This window comes from Lepisma saccharinum, chromosome 22 (assembly GCF_977018435.1).
Source record: "Lepisma saccharinum chromosome 22, izLepSacc3.1, whole genome shotgun sequence".
Taxonomy (NCBI): domain Eukaryota; kingdom Metazoa; phylum Arthropoda; class Insecta; order Zygentoma; family Lepismatidae; genus Lepisma; species Lepisma saccharinum.
The window spans coordinates 48214090-48229688 of NC_139250.1; the positions used below are offsets into that span (position 1 = coordinate 48214090).

General features: G+C 36.9%; 1 protein-coding gene across 2 annotated transcripts in view; it reads left to right on the plus strand.

Annotated features, from left to right (window-relative positions):
- Positions 1-14101, plus strand: part of LOC146004629 (uncharacterized) — a 38189-nt gene extending 24088 nt beyond the window's left edge. Inside the window, exon 3 of one of the 2 annotated variants that reach the window (XM_083143520.1) lies at positions 13039-14101. In XM_083143520.1, the coding sequence (XP_082999646.1) occupies positions 13039-14029 (991 nt within the window). In that variant the 3' untranslated portion in view covers positions 14030-14101. The remainder of the gene's footprint in view (positions 1-13038) is intronic. The other variant, XM_083143519.1, reaches the window with a different exon arrangement.
- Positions 14102-15599: the final 1498 nt, after the last annotated feature.

Genomic DNA, 15599 nt, shown 5'->3' on the forward strand with positions numbered 1-15599 from the left:
ATATCTGAGTACGGACTCATTCTCGTCACTACTGCTTACCTGTGAACGGACATCTCTCGTCACTGCAGCCTAATTATACATCTATTACTTCTCAACTAGAACTTTTAATTAATCGGGCGGTTTATACCCTAAATCACGGTACGCCACTCTAACTATATACGCTTGGCGTAATAGCGGACATATATGTACAGCGTGTTGAGGAATATAATTAGTGTTTCGTTTCTTTACATATTAGCATGAATTAAAATTTTCAGGCAATGTATGCGTAAGTTAAGGTAACGTAAGGCAAGTGACTATCTCGTATAAACTTGACTATCTCCTTAATCTAAGCTCCCTTCATGAGGTGCTAGGAGACTTCAGTCATTAAGAATATAAATGAGTGGTCCTCGGGGCCTTATACGTTCCCAAAACTATATATGTATAAAAATGTAATATCCTCGTTGCAAAAATCTTAGCAGTCATAGTTCAAGCATTCTAAATCCTTTACAAGTTACGGTCAGTTTTAAACCAAATTTAAATTAAACTTTTAAAAATTTCAATTAATAATAATAACAAAATATTGACTCAAACAAGCATACTCTGTGCCATAACTCGTTAAAATGCACCATAGTGCCGATTAACTCTGACTCGGTGGCACTAATTTATTTTCCTCATTCATAAATAACTTTAAAATCCACTTGTAATCCATGTTATTAATTAATTAAAATGTTAAGGATAAAAATTCGTTTACTGTTTACTGTAGCTTACTGCATCCTCATAACCAACGTTGTAATAATTTTCGTATTCAAGATTATGTAAAAAAAATTCTAAAATCACTGTCAATGCAAGAAATCATCAAATCTAAATGCCTTTTCCTTGTTCCTTATTTAAAATTCTGGATGGTAAAAATTTCCCAGGTGGGAATTTGTCATAGCCATGGTACCGGGTTCGTGAGTGAACCACAGAGCTACCAGGAGCAGATTGATAGGAAAACGTCCACAGACGTCCCTGGCCGACCGCATTTTTGGCAAAATGTGGCTGCCTGAAACCCGACATCGAACCTTCCGCCACGCGGACTGCCGGACGCTCCTGATACCATAGCGCCAGCCCAACGCGGGTAACCGCGACGGAACTAGGGCACAGTTTCCTCTGCATTTTACATTTTGCTGATTATCGACCCAGACTTGAAGTCGATAAATTTAATCAAATTCATCCTCATGTTAGACTAAACATCTATCATGGCATATATAAATTCTTCTCCCCCCCATTAATGCAAAAAACTTTAAGCCCTATGTATTTTCAAAATTAATTTTGGCAAGGACATACTAACGAAACTAAATAAATGAGCAAAATTTTGGGGTGGGATTGAATTTAAACTGGTTAAAAATTTCTTTTCATTTCTACAAAAAAAATGAAAAGACCCGCAAATCTCCACCACGTGTCAAAATTTGGGGTGGGGTTGAATCCTAAACTGGTTAACAAACTTTTTTCTCATCGCATTTCCGAAAAAAATGCATGAGAAGCCCTAGCAAATCCACCACGTGTCAAAATTTGGGGTGGGGAATAATTCTAAACTGGTTACAAAGACTAATCTTTCAATTTTCATTTAGTTCATGAAGAAATAAATGAAAATCCCAGCACCTCGACCACGTGTCAAGCTAGAGATAGGGGGAAATTTCTAGGCTAACAATTAAATGTAACTCTTTTCATTTCCGAAGAAAATGAAAAGACCCAAAGCAACTCCACCACGTGTCATTCTTTAGAATGAAGGGATCTGAACCAGTTAACTGATGGGGTGATGTAAACTACTCATCATTCATCCTCTTGATGAGACCACTCGTCATTGACATGACGAGTTATTGCTTGGCATGCGAAAGGTACAAATTACACAAAGGAATTAAACTACTGAAAAGACAATGGCAACTCGTTGTGTTTTGTGAACCGTTGAACCTGTATCATGGCTGGGTGTAGGATAATTACCTGTCTAACTGAAGTCTCTGAGCTGAATCGAAAATAGTGAAGTCCTCTGTAAGCTTCTCTCTTATGCTGACCAAAGCGTGCTTCCACTATCGACCTCCTGTCTTGCTGACCTCCTCTCTCTACCAACTCAATTCCCAAAGTCCAGTCACCTCCCAGCTTGTCTCACCTCTATATTCCCTGGCCATCGAGCTCTTCCTCGATGCCGAATCGCCGAATCGTGTTTATTATAATTGCTACCATGCAAACCGCTGACACCAAACCCAGAAGTGTTACCTGTTTCCTGAATGCTCAGGAGGTTTGCATGGCACAACACAATGCATTGTAAACATGCCTAAGAGGCTTGAGACAGCTGAGAAAAACAAGTGAATGCCCTGGTCAACATGAAGCGTTCAGAGAGACTTAATAAAATAAACATACAATCTTAGGGATTGATACGCTATCACGAAATTAAGGACTCTTTGTAGTTGTACAGTTTGGTCGAGAAGTAACATTTAAGCAATCTGAATGAAACTTAATGGACATATACACTATGGAATAGGATTACATATGTGCATACAAATTTCACAATATGATTGTTTTGTTATATTTTCAGTAAGATGACTAACCACTTGAACACCCAGGAGCATTTCAGATTGCGGCATGCTATGAGGCATGGAACTGAGTGATTGCTGTGCAGAGGTTGTGGAGTACAGTGAAGAGTAGAAATGGAACTATCCGGCTAGACACAAGAACTGTCTTATGACCACAGGCTCGGTTGCACAGCAATTACTGAATTCCATGACTCGTAGCTTGCCACGATCTATGCTCGCCCCTGGGTGGTCAACTGGTTAGTCATCTTACTGAAAAGATAAGAAAACATCAACGTTTTGGGATATTCATATGCATAATGAATCCTATTCCATAATGTATAATGTATATGTGCAGAAAGTTTCACTCAGATTGCTTAAATATTACAAACTACAGCAAATTTTGAATGCCTAGTTACTTTTCTCCCACCCTGTACAGCTGACCGCTGCAGAGAAGATCCCTGATGGAAGTGAAGTGACGTAGCAGCAGGCGACTCCACTATTAAGGTCCGGGATATGCACCCTGACTGAAAAACACATGTGGGCTCGCTGTAACCAGTGCAGCGACGCAAGTCGTTTAGGGTTACCAGAAGTTCTCTTTTACATGGACAAATCCTGTTTTTCGGGTACAAAAAATGCTCCAGGCAGGTTTTTAGGAAAATTTGGAAATATCCTATTATTTGGGGCATAGACAGCTGCTTATCTTCAAGATTATTAACAAAATGTTATTTGTAAATAATTGTTAATATTGTTTCAGTTTTGAATTACAAAGTAAAGAAATACAACACTCTCAGTTGAAAGCGCAAAGAAAATAAACTTTTCTTGCAACAAAGAAAAATCGTTGGACCTATGAGTTTCTTCTGTTGTCACCGCCGCGCCACGTGAGGTTTTGATTTCAAACCATTTGTGACATCTACCACAGCTCTTGGTGAGCAACAAGTTTCTGACAATAGGTAAAGGGTATGCAATTCGCCGCAGCTTACTTTCTTACTTTGATTTGATTTCATGACAGAATTCAGAAATAAACAGTATTTTTTTAACTCTTATTTGTTACATGGGAGTGGAGAAGTGAAATTCTGTCGATCAGCAATCTGAACCATGCCAAAATGCAAATGTGTTTTTAGTGACATCTTACAAAATCTGTTTCCTGACTTTAGGCATGGAAGAAAAAACTCCGAGGCAGAATGTCAATTTATATTATTCTTTTAATGTACGAGACCAAGCTTCACAACCGTATAATATTAGGAGCATAGTGAACAAATATTAGAATATTAAGACATTTGCCTACTATTAGTTATACAGAAATGGTGTAAAATTATTTTACAGGGGTGTGTGATCTATAAGCCCACCAAAACACCAGTAAGCACAAAACATGTATCTTGGTCTAAAGTTAACAACATTTTGCTATCTAAAAATGCCTTCTTTTTTCAAAGTTTGTCATCTGGTAACCCTAAAGTCGTTGCTGTATATGCTTTTAAAATTCTTTGAAATACAGTAAATAATGCACAGGATAAGCAATACAAAACTATTCTGGCCACTGAAAGAAAAGCAACAAACTGTTGCTGCGGACACACGCTCTGCATGATTGATGCAAATCAACTCCCACGCACTTCAGAAAGCCACAGAAGAAAGCTTTCTTCTACCCCTAAAATCTGCAAATGGACCTGTCCTTTCCTTCACACCCGCTCCTCGTTGGGGATCTTCTCGTGAGCAGTTAGCTGTTGTCCTATCATCCATATGTTGAAATGTGTGTGTATTTTATTTGAAAATCTCTTGTGTAGGCTGTTTGGCATAGTCTACAACATTACCCAGTTGGCAATGGCCCACTAGTTTCCACAATGGCTACACCATGCTTGAAAGATTACATTTTTTTGCAAATGCAAGAAAATACATTGAAGTTACAAACTATGTATGTTACTATAGGGAATGAAAGTTTGTGATCGTTGAGTAGATACTTATATCGCTTCCACCAATTTCCTTATAATTGGGAATTCTGCAAAGTGAGTCTTTTACTTGCAGAATGCAAACTAAGACTCAATCAAGCATTAATCTACCCATTGTTCGACTATTGTGATAATCTTTACAGCCCTCAACTCTCGCAAAAGCTCAGTAAAAAAATACAAGTGGTGCAAAATGCTTGCTTCCGATACGTTTTTCAAGCAATAACATCTGATTATATTCTTCCATATTTAAATATTAATCAGGTTCTTACCGTGGCAAACAGAAGGAAGTTGCACTATCTCTGTTTCATCCGCCGTATAGTGACAGAAGGTAAACCGCAGTACCTGTTTGAGAAGATGCATTCCCGTAGGGAAATCCATCAGTATGTTACCTGCACCTGGCATGGGGACCCTGACCTCTACCAGGTGCATCCCTCGGGTGGCGAATGAGGGATCCCACCAGATATGGTGGGGTGGTCCAAATATAGAATAAGGACCCGTGGACCAACAGGGAGCCCAGTGCCTGGGGGCTTAATACTGGGCCATCCTCTCTCTATGGATTAAAATATAGAGAGCCGGCCCGGACGGTGAAGACCAACGGTTCCAGAGGCGGAAGAGGATCATAGAGAAAATCCTAACGGCAATGGAAGCGGAAGAGTTACGACCTTAGTGGCCAATATGAGCCACTAAGAAGCGGATTGGATATCTCCGTCAAATATCCAAAACCAACTGCTGCCTTGCAGGGGTGTGGGAGCACCAAAGGATATGGGAGAAAACCCTGAAAATAAAAATCAGCCTGGTCGTTGGGCTAATCCCCCACACCAGACTAAAACTAGTGGATTCAGAGAAATAAAGGTAGCCTCGGAAAGGATGGATTTAGTAGAAGACGACAAGCAAGGAAATGGAATATCCGAATTGGAACTTGGAATATGAAAACAATTAATGGAAAAGAAGTGGAGATTGTAGGAGAAATGGAAAAGTATAAACTAGCAGTACTAGGACTAAGTGAAGTAAGGAAGAAAGGCAGTGGTATAATGTGCCTTGAAAGAGGATATGTCCTGAGATATGTTGGAGTAGGTAGAGGAAGAAGAGCTAAGGAGGGAGTTGGAATAATAGTTAATGAGCAAATGGAAGAAAGGGTGGAATCATGGGAACCAGTGAATTCAAGGATAATAGTAGTTAGACTGAAAATGGAAGAAAGAATAACAATAATACAAGTTTATGCCCCGACAAATGATCAAGACATATTTGAGAAAGAAGTTTTCTATACTCAATTACAGAGAGTAGTGAATAAAGAGAATGAAGAGAATAGGAAGGTAATATTGATGGGAGATCTTAGTGGTAGAACTTGAAACAATAGGATAAGGTCACATGATTGTATGGGACCATATGGAGGGAAAAATGTGATAAAAGAAAATGGACAAAGATTAATAGAATTCTGTGTAGAGAACCAATTGCTACAAGGAAACTCCTTTTTCCAGCATAAGAAAATTCATAAAATCACTTATGAAGCTGAGGGAAGGGAGGCAAAGAGTATAATAGACTACATAATTTACGCAAGAGCACTTCGATATGCCTTTATGGATGTAAAGGTAATTCGAGGTGCTGAATTGAGTACTGACCACAGACTGCTAATAGCTATAACAAGATTTAAGAGGAATAATAGAGAAAGAGATAGGAAGTTTGAAAAGATACAAGTAAAGCAGCTGGCTAAGGAAGAGAAGAGAAAACAGTATAAGGAACTAGTAGAAGAAAAATTGAATGAATTGGAAATAAGAGGAATGGAAATTGACAGTATGTGGGAAAAATTTAAGGAAGTGATACTATATGCAGCAATTGAAGTATGTGGCAAAGTTAGGGTGAATACAAAAAGGAAAAGAAGTAATTGGTGGACGGATGAAGTAAAGAGGAAAGTGAAAGAGAAAAAGAAAGCATGGAAGAATTACCTAGAATTAAGATCAGAGGAACATAGGTTAATATATGTGCAAAAAAGAAATGAGAGTAAATTGGCTGTAGAGGAGGCAAACCGAAAATCATGGGAGAAGTTTGGAAATGATATTGAACAAAGTTTTGTCGAACATAGAAAGCAGTTCTGGAATATGGTTAAAAGCCTGAAAGGAAAATGGGGAAAAGCAGCAAGAGCTATAAGGAATAAGGAAAATGTACTAGTCATAGGAAGGGAGAATGTGATGGAGGAATGGAGGAAATACTATGAAGAAAAGTTCAAGGATAGGAGAAATAAGCAAGAACAGGAACAGGAGGAGGATGAGAGAATAAGAAACAGAGAAGAGGAGGAGCTTGTAGAAGATATGATGATAACAGAGAATGAAGTGAGAGAAGCAATTAAACGGATACAAATTGGGAAAGCAGCAGGATGGGATGGAATAGCACCAGAATTTATAAAATATGGAGGACCAAGAATGGCTGAAATACTACTGAATATATTAAGGGAAGTTTGGGGAACTAAGACTATACCAGAAAAGTGGAAAAGGAACACAATTGTGCCAGTACACAAGAAAGGGAGTAATAAGGAATGCGATAATTATAGAGCAATATATCTATCATCAGTGGTATATAACATGTATACGAATATATTGGAAAGGAGGCTGAGAAAAATCATAGAGGGAAAACTTGAAGAGGAACAAGCTGGATTTAGACCTGGGAGACAGACTCAAGATCACATTTTTATATTAAGAACAAGGATGGGGAAAATGCTGGACAAAAATAAACGAATATACTTAGCATTTCTAGACTTGAAAGCGGCATTTGACTCGGTACCTAGAAAATATCTATGGGAGGCATTAGAAAGTAAGGAAGTACCTAAGGAACTTATTAAAGCAATAAGAAGTGTATATAAGGATGTAAAAGGAATAGTAAGAATAGAAGGAAACGAGTCTAAGGAATTTCAAATAGAAAAAGGAATTAAACAGGAAGATAGTCTCAGTCCTTTACTTTTCATTAATGTAATTGATGAAATAACTAAAATTTGCAAAAGAAGAACCCCAAGAGTACAAATAGGATATTGGAATATGAGAGTAATACAACTGCAAGTACTGCTATATGCTGCTGATATAGTCTTAATTGCTAGCAGTGAAGAGAATTTACAGAGGAGCGTAATAGAATGGGGAGAAGAACTTGCGAGAAAAGGGATGAGGATTAATATTAAGAAAAGTAAAGTTATGCAGGTGGCAAAAGGAGAAAAAGATCATGAAATAGCAATTAGATATGGAAACGAGAAGTTGGAAGAAGTAGATGAATATGAATATTTAGGAACCATCATAACAAGTGATGGTAGGTGTGATGAAGAAATCCTAAATAGGAAAAGAAAAGCAAATACAGTATATTATCAGTTCAGTAAAACAATAATGGGAAAGAAAGAAGTGGCAGTAAAGACAAAAATGCAGCTATACAAATCAGTATTGGTCCCTACATTAACATATGGAATGGAAAGTTTACCACTTCAAGATAAACATCTGAGTAAAATTCAGGCTAGTGAAATGAAATACCTGAGAAGAGCTCTTAATAAGACTAGGAGAGATAAAGTGAGGAATGAAAGAATAATAAGAGAAGTGGAACAGGAGTCGCTAGAGAAAATAATTGAAAAGAGACAGCTAAAGTGGTGGGGACATGTATTCAGAATGAATGAAGACAAAAAGGTAAAGCAAATTCTAGAAGTAAAGGTGGAAGGTAGGAGAGGTAAAGGAAAACCAAGGATAATGTTTGAAGACAGAATGGAAAAGATTGGAAGAGAAAGGAATAAGACAATAAATATGATGATGAGAAACAGACAGGAATGGAGGAGATGGATCGAGGCAACCAACCCTACTCTATGATGACAGAAGGGGACTAGAGGAAGATGATGTTACGTGCAAGCGGAACAATTTCGATTTACCACATCATTCTACCCCGGCATACAAATCGTCTTTCTCCTTTTCGGCTCCCAAAGAATGGAATGCATTGCCTGCAAACATCGCAAGTGTAAATAACCTAATAAATTTCAAAGGTAAAGTAAAAGATCTGCTGTTACTGGCACAATGGCAGAGTTGGGCACATATTGAAGGTATCAAGTCACTCACTATATGGAATTGTATTTTTATTACTATTGTCTTTTGTATTTGTAGTTACACTTTTTTTGTATGCAATTAATTTTTAGGTATTTTTTTTATTTTCTTGTATCTCTGTATTATTTTACATTTAACTTACTGCTCCATATGCAGTTTATCTCATCTTATATCCATTATCATATTGACAAGGGTTAAGTGGCAGAGCAGCCCTCGGCTGAACACCACCCACTTAATGAAGAAAATTTATTATTATTATCTCTGGTGAAAAATTGTTCAGAATTCTAGCACGAGTTTGTTTCCACTGTGACGAACATGTTTTACAGAGTTTCTCCTTAGTAATCTCATGGAGCAGTTTGGTTAGTTGCCCTGTTATAGTTTTTCATCAAGAATGAAACATCAGAGGTTCAAGTTCTACCCTCTCCTGTTTATTTTTTCTTGTTATTTACCAAGTGCAAAGTGTTGTAATAATATAATGTAAAATTATGTTAAATCACTGCAAGTATTTATGCATTCCTCGAGAAATGCTTATCCTGAGCTTGCTTGCTTTTTCTCTAGCACAGTACTCATCCCAAGTTCAATGATATTCAGTGATTCACCCGGATTTTAGGCTAGACATTTTTTTTTACTCAGCTGTCATAAATTACGTTAATACACATTAAGAATTTGTCATAAATATCTGTTGTTAAGAGCTATTATTTTGAAATTCGAACAAAGTGAGATAATTGTATTTTTTGTTTGGCGTAATTTTTTTTTATATGTTGAAGTAGGTAATGACAAATGAATATTGTACAAATTTGAAACCGTGAAATTATTTTCCCTCTTCTATTGAAAGTGTTAAAGTTCAAGGTCATATCCTCCATATTTCATGAAAAGTGAAATGTGATTAACTTTCGAGTGCTGTAACTTTGGAAAGCAACATCATCCCAAACTTTAGTTTTGATATACTGTTAATATAAGACTGTTTGCTTATATACATTCAATTGTTTTGATGAGGCATTCTTGCTTTCCATTGTTATGCAGCAACAAAGGGGGTCCAAATGCAATTTTTTCCTGTTTTCGGCACTTAATATCTTAAGCAACAGTACCCCAAAGATTTGTTTACTCGACATTGAATCTCACTATTAGAACAGGCTACCTGGTATAGCACATTACTTGGATATTGATGCTGTTAGCAGATATAACCCTTTAAATACTAAAAAATTGTGAAATCCACAACTTTAGAATTAGGCTTATCTCAAAATAGCATCAAGCGAAAAATGAACGAAGTGTGCCGTCTTGTAGCTGAATATATGTACTAACACATGGGAATGGAAAGAGAAAAAAAACATTGGGGCCTAGTCCCTTTCCCAAGAAAAAAATAAATGCTAAGAGATGTCAATGTAAATTATCACACTTTCTCCCCTATCAGAATGTGGGACAGTTTTCATTTTTCTTCCTTTGATGTATAGCGTAGTGGTAGTGGTACAAATCAAATAGTCCTGGGTTTGATGCAAAGTTGAGGTTCAAAATATTCGAATCTCACTTTAAAACTGCAAATCCCCAGTCCCGATCAGCCTTCTTGTGCATAAAGTTGATTTAAAGACAAAGCTCTACCAAAGTTATTATTAGTTTTTATGCAAATAGTATTTTTTTTTCATTCTTCATGATTTGTAGCATTTTGAAATGTCGAATAATTGTGTTATACCTACTAATTGGTAATTTCTATTGTGAAATTGCTATAATAAATTTCAAAACCATGTGAGTTAGTAGCACACTTTTTCTGAAATATCCTCTTATAAATTGTCTTTAACCCTTAACCAGGTGTGCTTCTTTCGTCACCTTAAGTACTCACTGGGGGGTAAATTGTCTCCCCAAACATAAGATAATATCTGTAATTCAGTAAGATTCATATGGATAAAATATAACATTTATGTTATTAAATTGACAGTTTTCAACAAATTAAAATAGTTTTTAAATGTAAAAAAAAGGTAGCAATTAATTTAAAAAAGTAATATAGACATACATTGTGTTTTCAGCAGTACTTAATCTTTGATTTCAATAGTTAAATCAAATAATATTAATGAGGAATTCAAAAAAAAATTTCAATGCATATCAATTTTTACAATCATCTTTTTCTACACAACTAACTAAATGTGACCATTGTATTTGGTCTAGGAATTAATTCGTGCGCCTGGACAATAGATGGCGTAATGAGCGTATCGTCCCACAGTTCTGTGTATCCACACATGCATTGAAAACTCCTGTCAGCGCACATCGTTCGTAGTATAGGGCAGTTGATTGATGCGTCAACAACAGCATTTTGTAGTCAACTGAACATGGCGCAGTTCGTGCCAGATAAAGTGTTTTTGCGGGGTGTTCTGCTTCATTACTTTAACATGCAGAAAAGTGCTACCGAAAGTTATTGTATTTTGGTGGAAGTGTATGGTGACCATGAGTTAGCTGAGTGAACGTGTCAGAAGTGGTTTGCACAGTTTAGAAGTGGTGATTTCGGCCTGGAAGACCAAGAGCGACCTGATCAGCCAAAAAAAATTGAAGACGAAGAATTGAGAGCATTGCTCGATCAGGATTCGTGTCAAATGCAGGAAGAACTTGCAGAAGCATTAGGCATTGATCAAACAACAGTTTCCAAATGCCTCAAAGCCATGGGAATGATTTAAAAGATGTCACATTGGGTTCCACATGAATTGAAAGACAGAGACGTTGAAAGACGAAAAACCATTTGCGAATTGCTGCTTCAAAGACAGAAAAGAAAGGGGTTTTTGCATCGCATTGTTCCTGGCGATGAGAAGTGGATCCATTACGAGAACCCGAAACGAAAAAAGGCCTGGGTGAAGCCAGGTGAACCAGGTCCATCGCAACCGAAACGAGATATTCACTGTGCAAAGGTTATGCTGTACATATGGTGGGATATGAAAGGTGTGGTGTACTATGAGCTGCTGCAACCGGGTGAAACTATTAATGGAGAATGTTATCGACGACAATTAATGCATTTGAAGCAAGCTCTGGCCAGGAAACGACCAGAATGGGAGAACAGACATGATAAACTTCTTTTTCAACATGATAACGCTCGCCCACATGTCGCAAAACCAGTGAAAACCTATTTAGAAAATGTCGGATGGGAAGTTTTACCAAACCTGCCGTATTAACCAGACGTTGATCCTTCGGACTACTTCTTGTTCGATTGCATGAATAACGATTTGATTGGACAACGGTTCACTTCTTCAGAAGATATCGAAAAATGGGTCTCTGACTGGATTGCTTCAAATAATGAGGACTTCTTTCGCCACAGAATCTGTAACTTGCCTGACAGATGGGCGAAAGTGGTGGTTCGCGATGGACAATATTTTTCTTAAGGTATTTATGTATTTTGTGTTTGAACTGCAGCTTCAATGTGTTCGTAACAACCGCACAAATTAATTTCTAGACCAAATATTATTTTCCTACATCATATATTGTGTCACATAAACATTTTTATATATATATATATATATAATTCTGTTGCTTTGGTCCCTTTGGCATCGTTTTTCCTTAAATTCTCTCTCCATATTTTTTCTAGGTACCTATTTGCATTTTCTACAATGATTCTCACAGTATTGCCATTTATGAAAAATAAAACTTCTTGATAGCAGATTTATCATTTCTGGCAGCTGCACATGGTACAGGATGCCGTAAGAATGTTAATGCTTCTTGTGCAAACATTTGGACATGAGTGGGAAACTTTCTTGCATCGAGTTATCCTGTCGATTTCCAGTAAATAATGTCCATCTTCTTTCAGGATATTATTCTTTTCAGCACCACTTGTCTCATAATTAGTATAATGTTCTCTCACTTTTGCATGATTTCTTTCATCTTGATCTGCTTCTCCAGTCAATTCTCCATCTTGAAATGCTTCACATGAAGTATGTCCATTCTTGTTCGAAACTTTCTCCTTTTATACTCCATTGTTTTGATCAATTTCTTAGAAAATGGAAACATCCACTTTAAAATCTGGTCACGAAACACTGAGCAAGATAATACTGCTAAAATATTTCACTCATAAAGCACAATAAGCAAACGTTTCAAAAGTATTGACAACAAAAGATCACACATGTTACCAGGTGCACAGGGGTAAATTTGACCCCAGCAACTTTGGAATATTTTCCCTTGCTTCAGTTACTTACATATTGGAGGAAGTGATCTTGACATTTGAATCAGACTGTTTTAGGAAGGTACTGGTAAGCTAGCAGTGTGACCAGCCCACGAGTGTCTGGGCATAAAATATACATCTACCTGGGGGTCAAATTTACCCACACATGCCTACTTTAGAGTTAATAACATATGGCTCCATCCAGGTTATCACTTGTGTGTGTGTGTGTGTGTGTGTATATATATATATATATATATATTGATTACATGTGCTCTTTTATAGAAATTGTTGAATAATGTTACACATTCGTAATTATAGACTTATTATGTTTCAAATCAAAACTTCAGACCCAAATCATTTCCAATGGGTTTTCTTTCTTGCAGCTCAACACTAGTGACAACATTCTGCTCTGTAACAAAGAATAGTGGAACTAATCTAGAATCTACAAGGGAAGAAGAATCTACAAAATCTTCAAATTCTGAAGGTTTTGCTATTTGGAATGATGGAAGTAATTTGTTTAATTATAAATGTGAACTTGCGGTTGACGTGCAAAATCATACTAGAACAAAATCTTTTGAGTGTTCAATGTGCAAGGAATCATTTACGGAGATGAAATGTCTCACGGAATATACAGGAGTTCATAGTGGTGAAAAGTCTTTTGTGTGTTCAACCTGTCTCAATCCTTTTGCATTGAAACATAGTCTTAAAAAGCATTGGAAAACTCATAGTGTTACAAGCAAGAAAGATCTTTGGAATCATTCCAGAACTCATACTGGAGACAAGGCCTTTGTATGTTCAGTGTGTAATAATACATTTGCATTTAAGTCAAGTCTTACGAAACATTTAAGAATTCATACTGGAGGGAAACCCTTTCGGTGTCCAACATGTAACAAATCATTTACACGGAAGGAAGGTCTTGGAAATCATTTAATAATTCATTCTGGAGAGAGACCCTTTGAGTGTTCAACATGTAATAAATCATTTAAGCGGAATGCAGATCTTACAAAACATTTAAGAATTCATACTGGAGAGAGACCCTTTGAGTGTTCAATATGTAACAAATCATTTTTACGGAATTCATATCTTGCAAAACATTTAAGAATTCATACTGATACTGGAGAGAGGCCCTATGTGTGTTCAACATGTAACAAATCATTTTTATGGAAGGAATATCTTGAAAAACATTCAAGAATTCATACTGGAGAGAGGCCCTATGTGTGTTCAACATGTAACAAATCATTTACACGGAAGGAAGATGTTGAAAGACATTTAAGAATTCATACTGGAGAGAAGCCCTATGTGTGTGCAATATGTAACAAATCATTTGTACAGAAGGGAGCTCTTGGACGACATTTAGAAATTCATACATCTTAAAAGCCCCATGTCTATTCCATATTTAATAATTTTTTCAACAGAATTCAATTATTTCAGGGTTTCATACTGGCCACAAACCTTTTGTCTTGTGGCATGTATTTCATGTGCAATAAAGAATATGATAAATTATAAATTTTCAAAATATTTTGTAGTGAAATGAATGTTGTGACAATCCGTTTTTTCACCTTACTGGGAGGTTGTTCTTTCATGAGACTGCAACTTACCTTGATTTACCAGGACCACTCAAGGATAAACAGCCACTATGCCACCATAAGCATGGAACCAAAAGTTCTCGACTGTCCTCATTTATACCTACTACCACACCTATGTGATGTCTTAGAATTGTATATCTTCAGATTAGGAAACCTAGTAAAAATGAACTCTTAATCTAATTTAACAACTCGTACATAGTTTAGATTATTAATACATTTTGTGAATGATACATAAGTTGAGAAACACGCAGGCTTCCATGAATCAGCTCTTTTCATATTTACATTATACTTTAATACTTCCAATATGCAATTGATTAAACATTGGTTTACAATTTTTTTTCACACATGGTTTACAACTTTTTTTTTTCTCCCCACACATTGATAAGGGCTTATATCTGTGGAACATTATCATAATATGTAGGTAAAAGTACCTACTATACCTTCCTGTTTCTGATGACATGCAGTTCATGTGTACTAAACATTACATGTTTTGTAGACTGATAAACATGATCGCTTCACTAGTCAATAGCTCAATATTTGTTATGTTCGTAAATGCATAAAACTGTGTTATATATGCATAATTGAAAATAGCTTAACTTAGGCATGACTCCTGAGACTCAGATTGCAAATCTGAGGTTGACACTAAGTAAACATATTGAGGACATATTAGTAGGCCTCAAAACTGACAGGAAACTTATGAATTTAGAAATAAATTAAATTAGACTCGCTGTTCATGTTGTTAATGAGCCTTTTTGTGGAAATCTTTATTTTCTTAAGCCATGTGATGTAGAGCAGGGTTTCGGAGCAGAGCGGTTCAATGCTCCAGCTGTTGCCCATGCTCCGGAGCGAGGAGCGAGATTCTAAGAAATGGTTTGCTCCGAAGCGGAGCGATGTCTTAGCCTGCTCTACTCCGGAGCGGAGCAGTGGGAGTCGGAAAATTTCTCGCTCCGCTCCTGAGCGAGGAGCGAAATTTTAGAAAATGGTTCACTCCACTCCGGAGCGGAGTGCTACCTTGACACGCTTCACTCCGGATCGGAGCAGAGGAAGTTGGAAAATTTAGCAAAATTTTTGGGGAACTGTTCACTCCGCTCCGAAACGATATTGAAAGAACTTGCCCACTCTGCTCCAGAGCGCTCTGAGGTTGGATAATACGAGTGTATACAGGAAACTAACGATCAAAGGTTCCCAGTACATTAGTAATTTTGTTTCTGGAATTTGTAAGGCAAATGAACATCACCCATTATTGTTGTTATAAAACTGATTATTACTAAAGCTAACACCAAGGAAACAGTCCAGACAAGATTACGTCACTCACCTACAGTTTTGCCAATAAGCAAGTAATAATCCTTACACAATGC